Raw genomic sequence first — 24,626 nt, 5'->3', positions numbered from 1 at the left:
ACAGGTGCCTGCCACCACACAGGGTAATTATGGTATTTTTAGTAGAGATGGGGTTTCACCATGTTGGCCGGGCTGGTCTCACACTCCTGACCTTAAGTAATCTACCCATCTCAGCCTCCCAAAGTGCTGGGATTACAGGCATGTGCCACCTCGCCTGGCCTTCTTTTTTTTTCTTTTTTAATACATATAATCAATAGTACAATTTTGAAATAATAAAAATCTATTTTTAAAGCAAGGTACTTTCATATCTGAATACAACACTTTAACCCTCGTGTCTCAATGTTCCAGATCTCTTAAACTGAATGATACAGGGAAGTAAACCACGGCTGGTTAATTTTCAGCTGCCGGAGAGAACAAATTGCACTATCCTTATCCTTGCTCAGTGCGGTTTAATTCTGTTCAGGTCTCAGGGAACGGTAAGCATGAATGTGCCTGAATTTAAGCCACTGCACACTGGGTGTGTAAGCAACTACTTCCGAGCAAAATTCAAGTGTCTGATCCCTACTAAGCTGATGTGCTGTCACCCCCTGCCTGCACACCACACCATATACACTCATTCCACAGCAAGGAGGAAGAAAGCAAGAGCTATATCCCGAAACGTTTAACTCTGTGGGAAGGTAGGGCAGCCCAAAAAAATTCTCAGTGTTTAGTGTGGGTCTGAGGGCCGGGGGTTGGTTATGTGACTAGAACACCGAACATGCCATTTCAGACCTGCGTGTGAGGGAGGATGAGAAAGTGGGAGCCTGTGAGAGCATATGAGGGTGAGTGTCAGCATGTGTGAGGGCGAGTGTAAGCAAGTGTGAGCAAGCGTGAGAGTGTACAGCTGTAGCGTTGTGAGGGAGCTGGATAGACGCAGTGAAGTCCAGAAAAGAGAATGCTGTATCAGGGTGGTAGAACCTCAGACAGAGCTGGCTGGGCTTTTATCTATGAAACACAGGAAAGCCCAGCCAAAAGGCTCACTCCATCAAGATGTCTGGCCTTCTGTAGACAAAATATCAATCGCAGGTAATCAAGTGATTTTTGACCCAGTGAGCTGATATTTGGGTGTCATAGATAAGTCTCCAGCATAATAATCTGTACAAGAAGAAAACTTTATCATACAAGCACTCAACCAAAGCTCAAAAGTCCCTAGGATCCCATAAATTCCAATTGGCTACCCATCCTTACCCTCCAAACACACACACACACACACACACACACCCACACCACTTACTTCTCACCAGTCTCAGGTGATTCAGAGAGCAAAGCAGGGAGGGGATTTTTTCCTGGCTCTGCTCTGCAGGTGTCTGAAAATCTGTTTAAAAGTGAGAAGTAGACTGGACAACAGGCTGGCCTCATTTCTACCTCTAGATATGTTCACTAACTTTAAAACACCACTTAACCCTTTGGTTTCTCAACTGGCATCTTTCTGGCAAATGAAAAAAAAATCACCTGTCCTTATTGATCTCCCTGTTAATTCTCTTCTAGACAAGAGCCCTTTTCAAACATCGGGACCCAAACTGTTTTGACAACCAGCCAATAGAAGTTGCTAATCTACCACTAGAAAGGGTGAATGGACAATCATGGAACAAGTTGAAGCGACTTTGGCTGTTCCAGCTCTGCTTCAGGATCTCAAAAGCAACTGGGAGGAGTGGGACGGAGGACCATCTCTTATTCAGTAGGCCTCTAGCTGCTGAGCAGGAAGACAGAGAATTCTGGGCCATGCCTTCAGAAAGCAGCATTTCTCACCTGCCCTTGACCACCATTCCCTTCCAGGTGGACCGTTTCCCCTCTAAAGGTGGTATGCCTATGCCTGACAGCAGGTGCATAATGTCCAGGGCCTGTGCCCTAGCCACAAAATGCTAGGATGATTGGGCGACTTTGCATACACATTTGCCTCCAGATCATCAGCAGAAAGCAGAGTTTCATGAAAAGGGATGCCTGGTCTTCAAAAATCCAGACTGTGATTTGTGAATTGGGAATCAGAGAAGAGTATGTTTTGTGGTCCAAAATACCTTAGTGAAGAATGCAGAATAGAAACATAAAGCTCTCAGTCATGGTGAAGAAAGTTATTGAGGTACAATGGAGTATATGATATTCAAGATGAAATCAGAAACCTACCATAATAAAATGCGGAGTTTCCCCCACGTAGCACAACCACCCCTAGCACACCAAACTAGGAAATTCCCCATGCTCTCTGGAAAAGCTAAGACAAAGTCCAGACCTTTTCAGAAGTGCTAGCTTCAACTTCTGTGTCCTCCGTAAGGTACTCTGATCATCCCAAGAGCAAAAATAGCCTACAACTTTGATTAACCATGTAATAGAAATAAACTCCTGTCGACTGTCATAACCAGAACAAGATGTCAGTGTGATGAACTAAACCAGAGGCATGGAAAAACATACCCAAAATGTCAACCTGTACCAGCTGACATGCACATCCATGAGGAGGTATCTACCCCGGAGATACCACCCAGGTGCCTATGATGCTGAAGAAACCATCTGCTTAGCTCAAAGAATGGTTTTCACATTAATTCATACATCAAACTGCACCCTGGTTACGCTGACCACACAAATATTGCAGTGGTCTGGCTTAACTTACTGAGGCGCGGTGATTCCTCACCCAGTTGACTGGCCACAACCACATCTACAGGTTTCAAGGTCCTGTCATAGATTCACATCACTCATTTTCCTGGCTTATTAGTGGAAGCTAACTTAATTTCATGATAACCTTGTCAATTTTCCTTGGCCTGAATGAATCACAAAGTGTTTCACCTGATCGGACAAAAGCTGCACTTAGTAGTTTGGTTCGCTATCTTTAAGGACTAGTCCAGAAGTTTTTGGTGATACTATTTAGGAATATTATCTTCACAGGAAGCATGGTGACCTACAGGAAATACCTTTAAAACATGTTTTTTAAGATGTGCATGGAAATAGTAGAAGTGAATCTGAGTCACTGTCCAAACTATAAAGAGCATGGTCACCGCCTCTGCTTCCACCTCAGCAAACACACCTGGACAGAATGATTCACTGTGACTGTCCCAGGACCCTGGTCTGAGTTTTCATGACTGTAGAAAGTAAGAAAAAGGGGATGCATGGGGCAGCAAGTTTGCTGAAATCAGCATGAGTTCTGGGCAAATCTCAGAGCAAGACTTACCACTCTAGGTTTCTGCTGGTCCAGGGTATGCAGGAAGGCTGAGTTGGGGTCCAGGGTGCGCTCGGGGTCACTGGAGATGTCCTCCTCTGAGTCTTCATAGGATGAGGAGAAGCCCGTGGAGGAGGCCGAGGAAGAGGACAGTTTCCTCAGGGGCAGGGTGCCCCGAGGGCTTCCCTGCATCTCCTCCAAGCCCCCGTCCTCCTGGGTGCCCATGTCTGTAATGATGACGGCAGGTATGTTGCTGGGGCTGCAGGCCTCTCTCAGGAAAGGCTTGTCCTGATCGGGGGGCAGCAGGTCGGGCCTTGGGTGGACATCTCTGTCCTGCCGCTGGCTTTCCCAAGTCCCCTCTGATTGCCCCCCTGTGCCACGCGTCCAAGCCAAACCGGCTTCCTCCATGGTGCCCTGCCAAACCCTGGAGCTTCCAGGCTGCACACCCACCCTGTCCCCAGGAAGGCACTGAGGTTCTTTCAGATCTTTCGCAGCTTCCCAACAGGGGAGAGCCTCCAGCATTCTGCCAGAAGGAATTCCCGCCTCCACCTCCCGGATCCCTGGCTGTGTCGAGGGGCTGCCCCCAAGCAAGCCCAGAGTTGGGGACCCTCCCTCCACTCTGTCGGAGAGCTGCCAACGCCCCCCACCCACGGGGGCCCCACTTAGGGCCTCTTCAGGGCCAACGGAGGCCAGGGTTTTGGGCAGCCTGGACCAGCTCAGAGCATCAGAGGACTCTGCGCTTTGCACGCTGACAGTCGTCTCCTCTGGCCTTTCGCCCACTTCAGGCGCCCTAGAGCCTGGCAAGCCACAGGACAGATTTCCTTTCCCCATCTTCCCAGGGGGTTCTCCATCGTGGGGTCCGCCCCTTTCTGGGGCTTGGCTTGTCTCACTGCCCAGAAACTGCCCCTGCCTCTCCACCAGGGCCTCTCGGGGCTGCGGATCCTCAAGCTCACGGGCCCTCTGAGACGGCTCAGTGAGGGCAAGATCCTGTGGACGGTGTGGCCCAGTGGATGTAGCTCTCGCTGCCACTTCTGTGGCCACGGTTAAGCTAGCTCCGGCCAGCCCCAGCGAGGGAGCTAGGCAGCTACGAGTTCCCGGAGGAGGAGAGACCCTTTTGTCAATTCCCATAGCAGTGGGTGAGCCACAGCAGGGACTAGCAGGGACGCCCTTCTCCATCCTCACAAAACTGGATGGACCCCGGGCCTCTGATCCTGTAGGGGCAGCCAGGCCGGGAAGAGGTGGCATTCCTTCCTTCACCTGCGCGGGGCATAGGCTGGGCGCTCCTTTCCTCCCGGAGTTGGCTCCTGAAGTCTCTGGACATTGCTCCCCCCAGGACTTTGTCCTCCGTTCCTCGCTCCGGGCGCCCTGAACAAGGACCCTTCCAGGGGGCTGACTGCTGCTGCGGAAGGGGCACGGGGAGGGCGAGCGAGCTCTGCCCAAACGCGGGCTGCGGGGCGCTTGAATGTCGGAGCTCTGCGCCTGAATGTGCGCCTCAAACATGCCCACTTTCTGGTTCACCTGCACGTTCTGCAACTCGCGCTGCAGGATCCGCAGCTTCCTCTTGGCCTCCTCCGGCCCTGGCGGGGAGAGGCTACCGGCGGCCACCACCTGCTGCCGGTCCCCTCGCAGGCGACCAACCCAACTGGGGCTGCCCATGCTGCTGCTGCTGCTGCTGCTGCCGCCGCTGCCGCTGCTACTATTCAGCCTGCGCCGGCCGCTCCGCCAGCCCCCGGGGCTCCGGGGCTCCTCGGGCGACAGCGACTCGGCTGGGGGGAAGAGGAAAGAGGCGCCTCTCCCGGGGCTGAAAACGCTGCTGGGGCTCAGCACGGCCCTCCCCGGGGGCAGGGGCGTTTCGCTGCCGCTGGGCCCGGGGCCGCCGCCGCTCTTCACCTCGTTGGCGCTATTCATGATCACCAGGCTATTGAGCGCATAGCAGTACACAGCCATAGTACTGGGTCCGCCGCGCTGCCCGCTGCCGCGGCTCCAACTCCTGCTCCGCCGCCGGCGCCTCCTCCTCCCGGCGCTCCCGGCTCAGCCCCGGAGGCCCGGCAGCCGCGGCTCCGCGCGCAGATGGGGCGGCATGGCCTGAGCGGCGGGCTGGGGGTACGACAGCGGGCTCAGCCCTTGCCCAAATCTCCATAAACAACCGTGCCGCTGTGGAGATACAAGGAGAAAAGTCAGGACTCTCCAGGGTGCTGAGGGGTTGGGGGTCGCCTGTAGATCCCAGAGGGAGCCCTGGGGACCCAATCTGTTCGGGACCCGGCGCCACCGGCATCTCACCTACCAGGACAGCAAGGCTCGGCGAGGGCATGCCCGGGCTGCCTGGGTCGCCAGAGCGGTTACGGGTGTGCTTCCCCGCCCCCCATCCCACCCCAGGCTGCGAAGCGCTTTGAGGTTCCCCTCAAATCCCAATCCTAACATTCGTCTCCGGAGCCACGCGGACCGGCGAGCAGTGAGGTCCAATTCCTTGGTTTCTAAGTATGCTGTGTGCGGGGCGCGGCTGACTCCCAGCTCTCCTGGGCTGAGGACACCCCCGCCACCGGCTCCGGGTCTCCCCTGCCTGAGCAAACATTGGCTACCCAGGGCAACCCGGCAGCCCTCGCCCTGGGCTTCAGGGTCTCCCTGCTCCACTCTTTCGGGGCATCAGAGACTGGCTCGGAAGGAACCTGAACTGGACCTGCCTTCCCCGAACCGCTGCCTGCGCCCGGATCTGGGAGGGCGCCTGCGTGCCCGCCGTTTACCTTCCTGACCCTGGCCCTGGGGCTGTCTCTCTCGGCCTACGAAGGCCTGGGCGGGCGGCGGGGCAGCAGCCGAAGCATTTCTCAGCACTGGCCGTGTCGCTTATCCCCAGACAAGTGTTTTGTGAGTGTGGGCGCGCCTGCGCGCGCCGGGGGCCGATGTTCTACACGTCCCCTGTACCGGAACCAGTACTCGCTGCCCCCCTGCCGTCGTCCCCTAGGCAGGGGTGTGTGTGAGTGTGAGTTTGTGTGCACGCGTTTGTGTATACGCGCGCGGAGCGAGTCCGCTCTCCGCGCGCACTGGTGCCGAGGACGCGGCTGCCCCTGCGGGTTCCCGGACCCGCGTCCACTTGGAGGAACTTAGGGGCGTGCATGGCTGCAGCCAGGCAGCAGCCCTCGGAGCACAGAGCCTCGGGCTCTGCAAACGGACCTGGAGCCCGCGCTGTAACACCCAGGGCAGCGCCGCGGAGTGCAGTGTTTCTCCGCATCCCGGGCAACCTCGCCCGGCGCCGGCAGAGCCGCCCCGAGACCCCAGCCTGGGGACTCTTGGAGCGCGCAGGAGTAGGCGGCGCGGAGTGAGCGGCCCGGAAGGCGGGTTGGAGAAATGCGGAGACCTCGTCTCTCCTTACTGTCTCCCCACCGCCACTCCTTGTCACCCTCCAAAATCAAACCCCCTTCCTTGCCTCCCCAGCCCACCCCTTTGCCCTGTTTCGTAACCAGGAACGCCGAGTTTCGCTCCAGAGCAGAAAGTGAGGGCAAAGAGGGTTGTTCCAAGGCGAGAGCCATTAAAAGGCCGCCAAACTTACCTGCAATTTCTCAGATTCCAGGTCCTGTGTAGACTACATGCCCAGAGTCGCAGACCTCGTAGAGACGAGATGGCTTTAAAAGTACAAATGCTCAGAAATGATTTTCTCACCAGCTATGGAAGACAAAAAAGAGTGCGAAAGAGTGGGGAGAGCTCTTCGGTTCAGGGGCCCGGCGATCCCGGCAGTGGCGACGCCAAGCCGGCCCTGCACGCCCTTTTCAGCCGCGGAGATACTGCCCCTGTCAGTGTCTGCTCTGGGCAACTTCAGTGTTTGTTCAATGTACGATTAAAAAAAAAAAGAAAGAAAAGTTGGGGGGGTGGAGGAGGGAGGAGGGAGAAAGGCGGAGGCTTGGGGGAGGAAAGCAGGAAGGAAGTTGTGAGCCTGTCTGGGGTTGAACTCAGCGGAACAAGTTTTTCTTTTCTTCTTTTTTTTTTTTTTTCTATTGCTTGGCAAGACGAGGGAGGGAAACACTTAAAAAAAAAGTTTCCATTGTTAGCTAACAACAAAAAAAAAGCCTTTTAACTTCTGCGGTTTAAAGATATACAATTCATTTTCCACCCCTCGATGGAGGCTTGCTGATGTGCCTAGCTTTATGAAACTAGTTTTGAAAAATGTTTTTAATAAAGTTTTGAGTATACGTCTTAAACAAAGCAAATCACGGGGACCTTTTTAGCATTTAAAAAAGGCTAAAATCCTATGTGAACGGTTTGTGTTGTTGTTCACAATTCTGCAAATTCGAAGGTACATTGAGGTCACCTTCCTGCAAAGTTGCAGATTTAAGTGCATCACAGTAGTATTTCGGAAGACTGGTTGGTCATGAGCTGGGGATGGTTTTGCAGTGCAATTGGTAGATGTATAAATACACCTTTACATACCACATTTATTTATAACTGCACACAGCACATGTGACATCGCATATTTTTTGCACTTAATTCTCAGAATTGTTTTAAGAAGAAGCATAGTCCTGGCACTAAGAAGGCTCGGGTAGTGTCTGAAACCCCCTTGCTTCTGTGGGCCTTTGTAGACTGTCTCCTGCAGACCGGATCATTTTCCAGAACCTTTCTCCCTTACTATCAGCAAAAAAGGGAGAAGGAACATCAGCCAACATTACTGGGCAGGGGATCCTACCTCTTTCAAGCCCCAGCACTCACTGCCAGTGTGTTTTACATAAAGCTCTAAATCTTAAACTACAGCATTTAGTGGAAAGAGGGAAAACACAGCTGCAAGGCTCAGGAGACTGAAACATCCAAAGCCTGAATTGGTCCTAATGTCGTGATTAGCTGAAATTCAGATGGAAATTTTGACTTTGCTTGTAGCACACAGATCTCTTGCTTGTTAATGTAACAATACTGTTCAGTGAGCAAAGGAACCTGCTGCTCAATCAGGAAAAGGTTCATGCTAAATCTGAAATAAAGATATCTCCTAGCCAAGAATCCCTGAGAATCGCACATTGTTGAAAACTTTCTAATTTTTAAAAACATGCCATGGAAGAATTGAACCTAATTCCCCTCCTACCCTCAATGGGACTTTAAAAAAGAACCCAGAGTTATTCAGGGCTCTGAGCAGTTACTCAGGACCTGAGCAATTCCTAAGAAAGAGAAGCCAGCCCTCTCCTTGACCCTAATTTTGTTCCCTAGGGGCAAAAAAGAGGAGTTGCCAGTTATCAGGAGACCCAGTCATTGGAATTCATGTCTGAGGGGCCTTCGTTCTAGGAGAGGCCAATACCCATGTCAGGTGTCATGGTGGAAGCAACAGAAGTACCTAGCAATGCATTACATTAATGACAGACACATAGCTTCCCAATCCCTGGGAAACCTCACTGTCACCTCACAGCCTGACATCATCAGCCTTCTGTAGTTGAGAAACTCAGAGTTCTCGAATGTGCAGTCAACCCGAAGAATTATTGGTCAAAAGGCAGCCAGCAGCTGTCAGGTGTGACATGCAGAAGGGATTTCTGCCTTGGGCTTGAGGTAAGCTAGCTGATGATTTTACCAGTCTAAAATTTGAACTGTGCCACCAAGAGCAGCAGGGATTGGGGAATAGATGGAATAAAACCCATTTCTGGAAACTAGCATAACGGGCTTGCATCCTGAAAGAATCTAGTTGCCTTCTGTGATTGTAAATGAACATGAGAAGAATACTTTACATAGCACTTATTTGTGAGACATTGTTCTAGGCACATTATAAATATGTATACATTTTTGTCCTCATAACAACCCTATGAGGCAGGCATCATTATTGTCTTTATTCTACAGATGAAAAAATGATAGTACAAATAAGTGAGTAGTTTGTCCCCAAATCCCATTGCTAGTAAGAGGCAAAACCAGGATTTGAACTTGTGTAGTCTGGGTCTAGAATCCGTGCTTGTCACTACTTCTCCATATTGTATAGTTATTATCTATAACCGTAGGGAAGGCTTGCCTAACTTTTCAGTTGTTCTCTATAACTGTAGGGGAGTTTTGTCTAACTATTCAGAGTACCCACTTGCCTGCTTATGAAATTGAAGTTTAAAAATCAAAGCTATGAAACTAAGAATAAAAGGAAACTTCCTCAACTTAATAAAGAGCATCTGTGCTCTAAAGTTAATATACTTAATGATTAAGTACTAAATACTTAGCATTAAAATTAGGAACCATGGCCAGGGACAGTGGCTCACACCTGTAATCCCAGCAGTTTGGGAGGCTGAGGCCGGCAGATCACTTGAGGTCAGGAGTTCAAGACCAGCCTGGCCAACATGGTGAAACCCTGTCTCATTAGGCCAGGTTCAGTGGCTTACACCTGCAGTCCCAGCTACTTGGGAGGCTGAGGCAGGAGGATTACTTAAATCTGGGAGGTGGGGGTTTCAGTGAGCCAAGATCATGCCACTGCACTCCAGCCTGATGACAGAGCGAGACTCCATCTCAAAAAACAAACAAAAATACAAAAATTAGCCAGTCATGGTGGCACATACCTGTAGTCCCAGCTACTCAGGAGGCTGAAGCAGGAGAATCACTTGAACCTGGGAGGCTGAGGTTGCAGTGAGCCATGATAGCACCACTGCATTCCAGCCTGAGCAGCAGAGTGAGACTTCATCTCAAAAAATAATAAGAAAATAAAACAAAATTAGGAATAAGGTTAGTGTGTCTGCTCTCACCATTTTTATTTAACACTGTATGTGAAGTGCAATCAGACAAGGGAAAGGAATAAAAAGGCATCAAATTGTAAAAGAAGAAGTAAAACTAGATTTATTTATATTATGTCTATTAGAAATTTATATAATTGTCTATGTGGAAAATCCTGGGTCTATAAAAAAGCGATTAGAACTAATAAATGAGTTTAGTAAATGTATCAGTTTGCCAGGGCTGCCGTAAGAAAGTACCTCAGGCTGGTTGGCTTACAAGAGAAATTCTGTTTACAGCAGAGATTTATCTTCTCACAATTCTGGTGACTAGTAGTCTGAGATCAAGGTGTTGCAGGGCCAGTTTCTTCTGAGGCCTCTCTCGTTGGCTTGCAGATAAATCTTCTCTATGTATCTTTACATGGTCTTCTTTCTGTATGGGTCTATGTCCTAATCTCCTCCTGTAAGGACATCAGTCATATTGGATTATGGCCTATCCTAATGAGCTCATTTAGCCTTAATTACCTTTTTAAAGACCTATCTTCAAACAGTCATATTTTGAGACATTGTGGGTTAGGACTTCAACATACAAATTTGGGGGGAAACACAATTCAGCCATAACCATAAGTTCGCAGAATACAGATTAATATACTGAAATTAAAATTTTATTTATACATACTACCAATAATCAGAAATTTTAAAAAGTTATATAATAATAATAATACCTTTACAATAAACTCAAAAACTATAAAACAGTTAGAGATAAACATGACAAAATTGTGAAGATCTATGCTGAGAAAATCATAAATCACTACCGGTTTAAAAAAAAAAAAGACCTAAGTAAATGAAGAGATATATCATGTTCATGAATTAGAGGACTCAATATTGTTAAGACACCACTTCTCCTCAGCTTTATCTGTAGATTCAATGCAGTCACAGTCCGTATTTCAGCAGCTTTTCGTTTATTTCATTTTGTTTTTATTTTCTGAACTTTATAGGAAAATACAAAAGATCTAGAACGGCCAAAACAACTTTGAAAAAGAAGACAGCAGAAGGACTAACACTATCTCATGTCAAGACTTGCTATGAAGCTATAGCAATCAAGATAATGTGGTATTGGCATAAAGTGAAAAAAATAGATCAGTAGGACAAATAGTTCAGAAATAGACCCGCATATATATGGACCATTGATTTTTAACACAAGTGCAGAGGAAGTGAAGAAGTCTTTTTTTTTTTTTTTTAAGATGGAGTCTCACTCTGTCACCCAGGCTGGAGTGCAGTGGCATGATCTTGGCTCACTGCAACCTCTACCTCCTGGGTTCAAGTGATTCTCCTGCCTCAGCCTCCCAAGTAGCTGGGACTACAGGCACATGCCACCATGCCTGGCTAATTTTTTGTATTTTTAGTAGAGACAGGGTTTCACTGTGTTAGGCAGGATGGTCTCAATCTCCTGACCTTGTGATTCGTCCACCTTGGCCTCCCAAAGTACTGGGATTACAGGCATGAGCCACCGCACCTGGCCAGCGGAGAGAAGCCTTTTAACAAATAGTGCCATAACAATTCAACATCCATATCTAAAAACAGGAAATTCAAAGAATATCTTACACCATATTGTACAAAAATTAACTCAGAGTGGCTCACAGCTCTTAATGTAAAGCCTAAAACCAAGAAACTTTTATAAGAAAACGTAAGAGAGAATCTCTGGGAACTTGGGTTCCCATTTCTTAGATATGACACCAAAATTAATTGGACTACATCAAAATTTAAAACTTATCTTCAAGGCCAGGCACAGTGGTGCACACCTGTAATCCCAGCATTTTGGGAGGCTGAGGCGGGCAGATCACTTGAGCTCAGGAGTTTGAGACCAGCCTGGGCAACATGGCAAAACCCTGTCTCTACAAAAAATAAAAACAAAAGTTAGGCCAGGAGTGGTGGCTGATGTCTGTAATCCCAGCACTTTAGGAGGCTGAGGCAGGTGGATCACCAGAGGTCAGGAGTTTGAGATTGGCCTGGCCAACATGGTAAGACCCCATCTCTACCAAAAATACAAAAATTAGCTGGGCCTGGTGGTGCATAACTGTAGTCCCAGCTACTCAGGAGGCTGAGGCAGGAGAATTGCTTGAACCCAGGAGGCAGAGGTTGCAGTGAGCGGAGATCGCACCACTGCACTCCAGCCTGGGCAACAGAGCAAGACTCCATCTCAAAAAAAAAAAAAATAGCTGGGCATGGTGGCACATGCCTGTAGTCCCAGCTACTCAGGAGGATGAGTGGGAGGATCAGTTGAGCCCACGAGGTTGAGGCTATAGTGAGCCACGATTGTATCACTGCACTCCAGCCTGAGTGACAGAGTGAGACCTTATGTCCACAAAAAAAAAAAAAAAAAAAAAAACGCCCCCCACACTTCTCTTAAAAAGATACTGAAAAGAATGAAAAGACAATGCATAGGCTGGGAGAACATATATGCAAAGCATACTGTTCATAGCAGCTTTATTAGAATTAGCCAAAAATTGGAAACAACTCAGAAGTCTGTCAGAGGTGAATTGTTGTATAAAGTGGAATATTATTCATTAATAAAAAATAAATGAATGTTGATGTACATGCAATATGGATGAATCTCAAAAGAATTATTCTACGTGAGAGAAATCAGACAAAAGACTGTATCTACTGTATGATTCCAAATATAGAAAATTATAGAAAACACAAACTCATCTATAGTAACAGAAAGTAGATTGGTGGCTGCCTGAACTTGGAGGCTGTGGAGAGGAGCAGGAAGTAGGAAAGACGAAGGGACATGCGGGACATTGTGAAAGTGATGGCTATGTCTACTGCCTTAATTGTAAGGCTGATTTTATGAGCATATACATTAAGTGAAACATATAACATTGTCAAACATTAGATGTGTGCATTTTGTTATATGTCATGTATAACATTATATATATATATATATATATATATATATATATATATATATATACACACACACATATTTTTTGAGATAGAATCTTGCTCTTGTCACCCAGGCTGGAGTGCAATGGCACAATCTCAGCTCACTGCAATGGACCCAGGCCACAAACAAGGAAGGAGCTTCATACTGCCCTGTGTCTCTGCCTTGGCCCCCAGGCCCTTCTTCATCTGTATCTTTCAACTTCCCCTTGATCTTGGTAACGCAATAAATCATCTATTCAGTCATGTTTTGGCTATTCAGGAAGCTGAGGCAGGAGAATCAGGAGGCAGAGGTTGCAGTGAGCTGAGATCGTGCCATTGCATTCCAGGCTGGGCAACGGAACAAGACTCCATATCAAAAAAACCAAAAAAAAACAAAAATAAAAACATAGCTATGGACAGATATAGCCTTTGATGAGGATGTTATGGGCCCTATTCCTACTGTCAAGCACAGTGCTTGACACATAATATCTCTTTTGGGTGAATCGTTCTGGGTAAATTGTTCATTTATTCATTTGTGGGTTTCATGGAATATGCCCCTTTTTTTCAGATATAACTTTGTTAAATTATCTTGCACTGTATGATAATCCTTAATCTTCCTGTTTTTCTTTGCTCTCAATTAAATAGTGAGCTTTTCAAGAACTAGGATCCTGGATAATATGTCATCCCAGCCCTACGTTTTAGCTGCATGCTGAATGGATCTATATGCATTTATTAAATTGGAAAAATGGATTAATCAAGTAATCGACCAAATAAATAAGCAAAAGGACCATGGAATCAGCACCATCAGAGAGCTGTTGCCTCCTACTTCCCAGAAGGCAAGAAGTACTTCCCACTGCCATGCTTGGTTGTTGCAAATGTCTCCATCAACTTCCCCTATGCTCCTTGCTTGAAACTTTAGTCAAGTTCTGAAAACACTGGCTTAAGGCACGACTGAGGCCAAGACGGGTCCCTAACGGAGTCACCATATTCACTCTCATCCAGCACAGACCCAGGCCACAAACAAGGAAGGAGCTTCATATTGCCCTACAGGCCCCTGATCCCTCTTCATCTGTATCTTTCAACCTCCCCTTGATCAGGGTAATGGAATAAATCATCCATTCATTCATATTTCGGATAATTAGCTATTGAGTGTCAACTGTGTGTCAGGCCTGTGATAGCCACTGGGGACAATGTTGTGAAGACACAGTCCCTGCACTCCTCCAGTCTAGGGAAAGACCCATGAACACATCCAGAACAGGCATGCCCACCTTTCAACTGCTGCTGCAGAGGGCAAGAGAGAGGATGGCTCGGGTAGAGGTGAGCCTCTAATAGACTCCTCCCCTTACCATAGCTATGTGCCCTTGGCCAAGTAACTAAAGCTCTGTTAACCTCAGCTTTGAGATCTGTAAAATGGCAAGCATTATAATGCTTATGTCTGTAGTGCTCTTACAGAGATCTATGAGATACATACACATGAGGTACTCCAAAAGATATGTTTTTCTAAAAGTAGGCTTTTAACTCCCTAGCATGGCATACCAAAAAAAAAAAAAAAATCAAGACTTGGTGTTGCTAAAACAGAATCTGCCTACACATAGCAGGTATTTAATGAATAGTTGCTTCTAGAATTAGCTTTTTCAGTGTCCAGAAATTCCTCCTTCCGAAGTCAGTGCTGCTCTATCTCCTGGTAAACAGCACGAGCAATAGTGGAGGAGTCTGTGGTCCTGCTAAGTGGTTTTTCTCCGTTCTGTCTTCAGAAACTCCTAAGTCTAACACCATCCACACAGCTATGCCCACATTCAGGAGCACAAACTACATGATGTATGCCTGTTCATAGCCCACATGCTTTTTCAAGAGACTCTGCCCACCCTGCTCTCTGAATGGAAATGCTAGCTACCAAAGGACCACTCTGAGACCTTAGCAAATTAGCCCAGGGTGGACAAGAGTCCCAAAGACTGCTAATCCACAAGCTGGCTAATGACCTGGCATGAAAATACAAGGCAGCCAATTGAATTCCTCTCATGGGACTCTGGAACCTTCCCTACAGGAACTGAACGGAAAGATCACGAAGCAAACTTGAGGCCCATGAGGTCATGTGTGAGAGCTACAGGGAGAAACCAGGAAAGAGCAAAGGATGCATAGAGAGGGGACTACGGAACAGATGTGTTGAGTCAAGAGAAACCACAGTGCCTGGTACAAGCTACAGAGAAAGGCAGGGAGTCGCCACACTTGTGGTGGCTTTCCAGATCTCATTCCCGTGAGGCCCGGCAAGGATCTGTGTCTGCCCTAAGATTTCATGAGATCTTAAGGATTTTTAAACAAACTTGCATTCACTCATGTTGAGTATAGCTTGTTTTTTGCAATAAAAAAAATGCCTTAACCCATCTTCAAGGCTGACTTGCAAGGCCCTTAACAATTTCTTGATTTGGAGAAGCAAACAATTTATTTATTTATTTTTATTTATTTATTTTTTTGAGATGGAGTTTTGCTCTTGTTACCCAGGCTGGAGTGCAATGGCGCGATCTCGGCTCACCGCAGCCTCCACCTCCTGGGTTCAGGCAATTCTCCTGCCTCAGCCTCCTGACAAACAATTTATTATATGGTCTGTACTCACCCTCCAGTGGGACAGTCAACCACTCAGCATCCCTTCTTCTGCCTCGCACTGACACTTTAGAAAGTGGTGAATTTTGTAGTTTAGAAGGTCAGACCAGAAAGGCTAGTTGCTGAAGAGTTACAGGTTGGCTTCCTAGAGGTTCCTGAACTTGGTAGAGGCTCCCTGATAACCATGACTCCTTGGTTTCCCCCATTAACTTGGACTCAAGGAGACCAACTCAAGCCAAAGAAACCCAAGAAAGTCTGAGGTGTCAGAACACTGGTCCTTTCATTTGGAATAGTCTAGTCACCTGCCTGGGCAACTCAATTTTGTATTTCCACATGATATCACTATTAACTTATTTATTTATTTATTTTTTTGAGACGGAGTTTCGCTCTTGTTACCCAGGCTGTAGTGCAATGGTGCAATCTTGGCTCACCACAGCCTCCACCTCCTGGGTTCAGGCCATTCTCCCGTCTCAGCCTCCTGAGTAGCTGGGATTACAGGCACGCACCACCATGCCCAGCTAATTTTTTGTATTTTTAGTAGAGACGGGGTTTCACCATGTTGACCAGGATGGTCTCAATCTCTTGACCTCGTAATCCACCCGCCTCAGCCTCCTAAAGTGCTGGGATTACAGGCGTGAGCCACTGTGCCTGGCCCCCACTATTATCTTATTAATTCTCCTTTCCCACTCTAGCACGATTCAGTCTTGAGATTTGGGACCCCATCCTCCCTTTCGTATGGCCCAAGAGATATGCAGGCAAATTCCTGACACTCTTTCCTTCTCCAAGAACTTTTATTTATCTTTATCCACCATTTACTGCCTTTCCACTCCCTCTTGGCATTCAAGAGCCTGTACAGCTTTGCCCAATCTTCATCTCCAACTTGACTGCCCACCTCTCACCTTCCAGATCCTCCTCTCTGGCCACTCTGCCTTCATCACATGTCTTGACCTCGGCATCTTTTTTTATTTTTGTATTTTTAGTAGAGATGGGGTTTTGCCATGTTGGCCAGCCTGGCCTTGAACTCCTGACCTCAGGTGATCCACCCGCCTTGGCCTCCTAAAGTGCTAGGATTACAGGCATGAGCCACCTTGTCTGGCCAACCTGTCTTTGCTCACTCTCTTCTCATGTACTTCTTTTCCCATTCGCAATCGTTCCAGCTGTCCCATCTATCCTGTAATGTCCTCCTCTTAGGAATCTTCCTCTGATGGCCCAGCCTGCAATGACCTCCTCCTCCTCTCACCTGGAGACTCTGCATCAGCACCCTTCACTCAGCATCCCTTCTTCTGCCTCGCACTGTTAGTGAGCTTTTCGTGCCCTCTCCCGTAAGGTCCTTGAAGGCAGAGAGCAGCTATGGCTTTTCTATGAACAACCGCCAACTCCCCTAGCCACGTAATACCTTGTCTTACATATATATATACTCATGATTAGTGCCTTAGTCATTAAAAATACAGTTTTTTTAAAGACAGGCTTGTTTATTTACACATACACATACACAAACACATTGTTGCTACCCTCTGCCACCACTCATAAGGCACACAGTCTGGAAGAGTAAAATGAAAATAGCAAATGTTATGATTCTAGGTTGATATGGAAAAGAGCAGGTCCATTTTTACATTCCCAGTACACCTGAGCGTTAGCCGTAGTTTGACGGCTTCCTGAATATACTTCACTAGTATAATAGCTTACTCTTCAGGTATTCATTCCTTCATCAAATCCTTACTAAACACTTCCCTCCTTCCATGCTCTTTTGTAATGTGCTACCTTTTGTCTCCTCCTCTTCAAGGACTTACTCCCATTTGCATCTGCAATGTCTGGTATAGGGAAGGTATTTGATCATATTTATTGAATGGTCATTGTCCCCAACCTAGGCACGAGCAACAGCACAAGTTTTTTCTGCCTTGCCTAAATCCAGAAGCTGCTTTGTGGTGGTACTGGAAAGAGAAAAACAAGCTGATTGGGATGATTTCTGCAAAGCATAAGGTACTTACAGGTATACTCCATTTACATGGGGACACTGAAACAATTACTTAGTTTCAAACTGACTTTTCCAGCCATCTAAACAACAGATTGGGTTGGCTCTGTTGCAAATCTATTAGTAACTTATGCATGGAGACTCAAAATCCATAGAATAGCCATGATCTGAGCCAGTGGCATAAATAGATGTATTTACTCAGCATCAAAAATGTACTTACACATTTTTTTCATTGTCTGTAAACAACCATGAACTGATAAGAGATGGACTGAAAAAATGCAATCCTGCTTTTCCTATCTAAATGTGACTTAGCTAACAAACACTCATGTTGAAATGTGGTGTCAAGCCCAGGTGCAGTGGATCAGCACTTTGGGAGGCCAAATTAGGAGGTTTGCTTGAGGCCAGGAGTTCAAGACCAGCCTGGGCAACATAGCAAGACCCTGATTCTACAAAAATTTAAGAATTAGCTAGGCATGATGGTACACATCTGTAGTACTAGTTACTTGGGAGGCTGAGGCAGGAGGATCTCTTGAGCCCAGAAGCTGAGGCTGCAATGAACCATGATTGCACCATTACATCCTAGTCTGGGTAATAGAGTGAGACCCTATAATGAAAGAAAGAAGGAAAGAAGGAAGGGAGGGAGGGAAAGAAAGAGAAAAAGAAAGAGAGAGAAAGAAAGAAAAGAAAAGGAATGTGGTGTTGAGACTTTGTTTTAATTAAAACCAAGTCATTTGCTGTCAGTTTAAGATGCTGACTCTATATGGCTTTGCACTAAATCACTTCTCCAGGGATCCCCTCCCACACACTGAAAAGGCTGCCTTTGCTTCAAATCCTAAAGAGTGAAGGGTGAGGAGTGGTCTCACCCTTCTCTGGATAACTAGATTTGTATGATATATATGGACCCTTAGGACAAAAATAATTGGTGAAAAAGAGCATTGAAAATTTGCAAGTTATAGGAAATTCACAAAATGTTTCCTCTGAGGTTTTGATACAGTGGGCCTTGTGTTTGAATAGCCTCCATTAGGAAGTTTAGGAGAGCCAGAGACGTTCTTGGAGTCAATCTTGATCCATCATTTAAGCTTTTAGGAATGAGGCCAGGCGCAGTGGCTCACTCCTGTAATCCCAGCACTTCAGGAGGCTGAGGTGGGCAGATCACAAGAACAGAAGTTGTGGTTGACCAGCCTGGCCAATATGGTGAAATCCCATCTCTACTAATAATACAAAAATTAGCTGGGTGTGGTGGTGGGGACCTGTAGTCCCAGCTACTCGGGAGGCTGAGACAGGAGAATCGCTTGAACCTGGGAGGCAGAGGTTACAATGAGCTGAGATCATGCCACTGCACTCCAGCCTGGGCAACGGAGTGAGACTCTGTTTAAATAAAAAAAAAAGATTTTAGGAATGAAAAGAAAGTGTTAAGTTTACATGCTTGGTATGTAAAAACAGTCCCAGAAAAGGTCACCATATAGTGTTCTAACACAAAATCGACACCGTCTTTGGTAGAAAAGGGAAGTTTCTCATGCCTCCCATTTCTCCCTTCCCTTACAACAAAGGGACAGCACCAGCAACAAGAGATTATATCTATACTGCTTGCAAACCACACTTAGTCCATGCTTCAGGTGTCTGCAGAGCTTCTGCTGGTAGCCTCTAACACAGCCTACCTCGCTGTTGTGTAGCCCATGAGCATTTCATTTCAGCTTTGGGTATCATTGATGCCATTCATTTACTCTTTAAACCGTGACTGGGTTTTCTAGGCAGAAGGAGAGGAAAGAGAGGATATGAAGAGGGATTGTACTTGTCTTTAGAGAACTCACAGACAAAAAGGGAACCAAGGGTTAAAATGGGTATAATTATTTTTATTTTTATGTGATATATGGTATAATAGCACTCTAATTACCAAGTGAGAATGGTGGTAGGGCCGACCTTGGGCTAGGGGAGGAGATGGGAACACTTCAGGAAAGGGTGACGTTTTGGTGGACTGTAAAGGATAAGTAAGAGTTCACCAGGAAAAGAAGAAAGTCTTCTGGGCAGGGCACAGCACACAAAAGTGCCTTGACCCATGAAGAGCAGGTTTGAGGAGTGGCGAATCCATTTTTGTATATGGCTGGTGTATATGGTGGCAGTGGGTGGGGGGCTACAGGGAGGGGAGAAGAGCCTGAAATAAGTTTGGGGACAGGTGGCAAAGTTCCTTAATTACTATCTAATGAGGTTGGATTTTCATTAAAAATAATAGGCAGCTGCTGAGGAGTTTTAGGCAGAGTGATACAACTAAATTGGCATTTTAAAAAGACATCTCTGAGGCAATACGGAGGATATATTGGAGGGGAAATAGAGACCAGGTTCGATGGGGGCGCACACCTCAGCCCAGAGCCCGAGATATGAATAAACCAGTACTTCAACACAGCCCTGCCTTTCAGGAGCTCGCAATGGCGTAAAGGAGCGTATGAATCACCTGTTGCTATCCCGAATCACCTGTTGCTATCCCAAATCACCAGAAACTTAGCAGCTTGAAACAACATGTATTTATGTTCTCAAAGTTTCTGTAAGATCCAGCGTGGTGTCGCTGGGTCCACGATTTCAGGCTACACTTAAGGTGTTGGCCAGGACTGGGCTTCATCTGATCCTCACTGGGGAAGGAGCTGCTTCTAAGCTTACATTGTTGTTGGTGAGATTCAGCCACTTGCTAGCTTTGGCCAGAAGCTTCTCCAGTCCTTTGCCATTTGAACCTCCTCTACACAGCTACTTGCTTTATCAAAGCTTAGAAGGCAACAAAGAGCATCTGCTAACAAGACAGAAGTTGCAATCTTATGTAACATAATCACCTCCATTGCTTAGAAGATAATAATCCTGTCACCTCTACTGCTTCGAAGCAAATGGCTGAGCCCACTCACACACAGGGCCATGAGTGCCTGCAGGCAGAAATACTTCAACCCATCTTAGAGTCTGTCTCTAAGGAGACTGATCTTGAACTATCTTGAATAACAAGGGAAAAATAAGGTAGCTGTATTCTCCAGGGGCTATAAAATCGAAGAGACATTGTCTGGACTGATCTGGTGATTAAAGGAATACATCCTCAAGGGGCTCAAATAGAATGCCATTACTGTGGTCCTGGAATAAGATGTTGAAGACCTGAACTTTCCCTATTCATCGGTTAATTCTTATTATCCATCAGGTCCTTTGGTTAAAAAGTTCATGGTGGACACTGTTTTATTTATTTATTTATTTGAAATACAGTCTCGCTGCGACACCCAGGCTGGAGTGCAGTAGTGCCATCTCAGCTCACTGCAACTTCCGCCTCCTCAGTTTGAGGGATTCTCCTGCCTCAGCCTCCCAAGTAGCTGGGACTGCAGGTGCCCACCACTATGCCCAGCTAATTTTTATATTTTTTAGTAGAGACGGGGTTCCACCACGTTGGCCAAGCTTGTCTCAAACTCCTGACCTCAGATGATCCACCCTCCTTGGTCTCCCAAAGTGCTGGGATTACAAGTCTGAGCCACCATGCCTGTCCTGGACCCAGGTTTAAATCCCAGCTCTGCCACCTATAGCTGTGTGAACTTGGAAGTTAGGTAGCCTCTCTTCACATCACTTTCCTAATCTGCAAGATGGGGATATTGCTGCTTACCCCATAGGGATCTTGAAAGATGAAATAACATGGTGTAAATGAAAGACCCTAGCATGGGCCCTGCCACACTGGAACTTAGCAAGTTACTTAGGCCACATCCTAACCAAGGCTAACAAGTACAGAAGGACCTTAATGCCTGGTTTGAAGTCACAGGCAAAGTCAGCTATGAAAGAGCCTGGTCCTCAGGCTTCTCCTTAGAGGATGGCCAAGACTGTCACAGACATGTGCCACATCAAGGCCTCCTCAGAGGTAAAAGAGAGAGGACCTTGCATCTCCATGTTGCGGACACTCCTTTTATTTGGTGACCACCAGATAAACACTTGCTGACCCCACCCTCCAGGACTCAGGTTCCAGGCTACATCACTCATCTCTAAGCAGCTCTCTAGGGCCCTGAAAAGAGGGTGTTTTCTTCCCTTCTGAGGTCGCCTCCAGCATCCATCCAATGGTTTAGCACTCGATTGTAAAAAAACAAAACAGAGACTGATCCAAGATGGCCAATCACTAACAGCTCAGGAATGTAGCTCCCAGTGAAAGCTCAGAGAACGAGACGACGCCACCCTTTTAGACGAATTTTCGTCACTCATGGATCAGCCGATTCCCAGTGGAGGAGCCCCACGGGTCGCCAGCGCCACTCTTGTGGCCTCCGCAGCGGTTTTGCCGGCGCCTCGGCGCAGCAGCTCTTCATGCAGAGCCAACGGGACTGCTTCCCCTACTGACCGGAGTTTGGAGCTCCAGGAACTCAGAGCCGCTTGTTGCGGACTCAAGAGGGAAGCCAGACCAGAGATTCCCGGGCAGAAGAGCACCATCAGTCTTATCGCTGCTATTTAGGCCGCCACAGTGGGTTGCTCGGATCCCAGCACTGGGAACCAATAAATCGGACGTCGACTCAGAAACCTAATTAGAAAGGCGGTCCATCTACAATGAAGGGAAAAAACAGCCTAAGAAGGCCAAGTATACCCAAAATCAGAACCCATCAGCAACGGAACAAGCCCTGATGGAAAAGGACTCATCAGCAGCAGAACAAGTCCTGATGGAAAAGGACTCATCAGTAACGGAACAAGCCCTGATGGAAAAGGACTGTGTTCCATTATCTGAAGTAGGCTTTAAAAGGTGGATGATAAGAAACTTCCGGGAGTTAAAGGAACTTGTTCTAACACAATGTAAAGAAACTAAGAACTTTGAAAAAAGGTTCGATGAAATGATGAAAAGAATAGACAATATAGAGAGGAATACAAATGAACTTATGGAGTTGAAAAATACAACACGAGAACTTAGTGAAATATGTACAAGCTTAAATAGCCGAATGGATCAAGCAGAAGAAAGGATATCAGAGGTCGAAGACCAATTTAATGAAATAAAATGACAAGGCAAGAATAGAGAAAAAAGGATAAAAAGGAATGAGCAAAGTTTTCAAGAAATATGGGACTATGTGAAAAGACCTAATATACATTTGATTGGTGTACCTGAATGTGACGGAGAGAATGAATTCAAGCTGGAAAATATTCTTCAGGATATTATCCAGGAAAATTTTCCTAATTTAGCAAATCAAGACACTATTCAACCCCAGGCAATACAGAGAACACCACAAAGATATTCCTCAAGAAGACCAACCCCAAGGCACATAATCATTAGATTCACCAGGATCGAAACGAAGGAGAAAATATTAAGGGCAGCCAGAGGGAAAGATCAGGTTACCCATAAAGGGAAGCCTATTAGGCTTACAGCAGATCTCTCAGCAGAAACCCTACAAGCTAGAAGAGAGTGGGGGCCAATATTCAATATACTTAAAGAACAGAACTTTCAGCCCAGAATTTCATATCCTGCCAATTTAAGCTTTACAATTGAAGGAAAAATAAAATCTTTTAGGAACAAGCAAGTACTCAGAGATTTTATTACCACCAGGCCTGCTTTACAAGAACTTCTAAAAGAAGCATTATACATAGAAAGGAACAACCAGTATGAGCCTTTCTAAAAATACACCAAAAAGTAAAGAGCATTAACATAAAGAAGAATTTACATCAACAAAAGGATAAAATAGCCAGTTAATATCAAATGGCAGTAACCCTAAATTTCAATCGACTAAATCCCCCAGTCAAAAGATACAGACAAAATCTAACGGTATATCTAAAGATATACAAAGACTCAAAATAAAGGGTTGGAAAAAACTTACCAATTAAATGGAGAGCAAAAATAAATAAATAAAAAGCAGGAGTTGCAATTCTCACAATTAATAAAATAGATTTCAAAGCTACAAGGATGCAAGGGTAAAAGGATTAATGTAATAATAAGAGATTTTAACACCCAGATACATAAGACCCATAATGAGATTTAGATTCAACGAGACAGAAAATTGATAACGATATCCAGGACTTGAACTCAGATCCAGAACAAATAAACTCAATAGAGCTCTCCATTTTAAACACACAAAATATATATTATCCACTTTAAACACACAAAATATTGATTGGCCATTATTGATACCCATTTTAGGAATGAAGTAATATTTCTTTTTCCCTCTTTTTCTCTTTTTCCCTCTTTTTCTTTCTCTTTCTTCTTAAAAATAAAAAAATAAAAAACAAAAACAAAAACAAAAAAACAGGATCTTGCTTTGTGGCCCAGCCTGAAGTACAGTAGTGTGATCCTGGGCTCCAGTGATTCTGCTGTCTCAGCCTCCTGAGTAGCTGGGACTGCAGGCATGTACCACCATGCCCAGATAATTTTTTCACTTTTTTGTAGAGGTGGGGTCTCCCTATGTTGCCCAGACTGGTCTCAAACTCCTGGACTCAAGTGATCCTCCCACTTCAGCCTCCCAAAATGGTGGGATCAGAGGCATGAGCCACTCTGCCCAGCCTAAACTGCTTTTAAAGATATTTATTATGTGCCCGTCTCTGTGCTAAACTAAAACACCTAATTGGGATGGAAAGCTGAGATAAACAGAAGCAGGGGTAAGGGAAGGAGCTCATCTTGGGCTGGGGCTTTGCTTTTCTGTCTTAGAGGCCATGTGCTTCCTGCTAAGGTGGAGCCGAGAAGCTGGGAATAGGCTGGGATGCTCTTCCTTCACCTGGTCTCCTGAGTATAACTTTCGTGCTTGTTGTTACATGATTCTATTAAAATTCCTGGAAATGTAGCTGGAAAAATTGCTCCCAAAGGACCCTGAGGCATGAATGCGCAGGTTGAAAGCTTCTCATCTAAACTGTGTCTCCAAGCGGTGACAATGCCAACCCAACTCACTCACATCGTATGCAGGATTCCCAAATGCCCAGTACCTTCAAAAGTAGACATCTTCTCCAAAGAGAGCAGGCACGGTGAAAAGCACAAAGATGAATGACTTCAAAGTGTGAGATGCAAAGAATGCCAACTTGCTCACATTGAGGTAGGGTATAATAGGTTGTAGGAGGTTAGGAAGGCATCTATGAGGCCACTGCTTTTCCAGTGGTTCCTGCATGCCCCCACTCTGCTGTGCTTATTGCCATAAAGCATCACAGAGCACGGCCCGACAGTGGTCAGGGTGCTCAATGGCAGGCAACAGAAACTGTATATTGCTTCTATAAGCACAAGATAAAGTTATAACGAAGATATGGGGAGCTCATAAAATCATCAAGAATGCCAGAAAATCAAGGAGAGATGCAGCAGGAACTGGGGAGGCTCCCCAGGTCAAATCACTCTGAGAGTTTGTCCAGTGCCACATAAGGTGTTGTCAACACAGCTCCTGTTGCAGCTCTGATACTCCTGGACATGGCCATGCTGCTG

General features: G+C 46.2%; 2 protein-coding genes across 6 annotated transcripts in view; both read right to left on the bottom strand.

Annotated features, from left to right (window-relative positions):
* The window catches only part of ITPKB (inositol-trisphosphate 3-kinase B), a 104,762-nt gene extending 97,821 nt beyond the window's left edge, over positions 1-6,941 (bottom strand). The window contains exons 1-2 of one of the 4 annotated variants that reach the window (XM_002760576.6): positions 6,666-6,941; positions 3,134-5,275 (exon numbers count right to left, since the gene is read on the bottom strand). In XM_002760576.6, coding sequence (XP_002760622.2) covers positions 3,134-5,068 — 1,935 coding nt within the window. In that variant the 5' untranslated portion in view covers positions 5,069-5,275; positions 6,666-6,941. Of the gene's footprint in view, positions 1-3,133; positions 5,276-5,405; positions 5,611-5,862; positions 5,958-6,665 lie in introns of those variants that run through there. The other 3 variants (XM_035281126.3, XM_078356715.1, XM_035281128.3) reach the window with 3 other exon arrangements.
* Positions 6,942-10,092: 3,151 nt separating this feature from the next.
* LOC118149565 (uncharacterized) overlaps positions 10,093-24,626 on the bottom strand; it is a 99,176-nt gene continuing 84,642 nt past the window's right edge. For both annotated transcript variants that reach the window (XR_004737142.3, XM_035281524.3), the window contains one exon: positions 10,093-10,223. The gene's annotated coding sequence lies outside the window, so the exon portion shown is untranslated. The remainder of the gene's footprint in view (positions 10,224-24,626) is intronic.

The sequence above is a fragment of the Callithrix jacchus genome, chromosome 19 (assembly GCF_049354715.1).
Source record: "Callithrix jacchus isolate 240 chromosome 19, calJac240_pri, whole genome shotgun sequence".
NCBI classification, from domain to species: Eukaryota; Metazoa; Chordata; class Mammalia; order Primates; family Cebidae; genus Callithrix; species Callithrix jacchus.
Note: the sequence above shows the minus strand (reverse complement) of the source record. Positions and strands in the feature narration are given on the sequence as shown.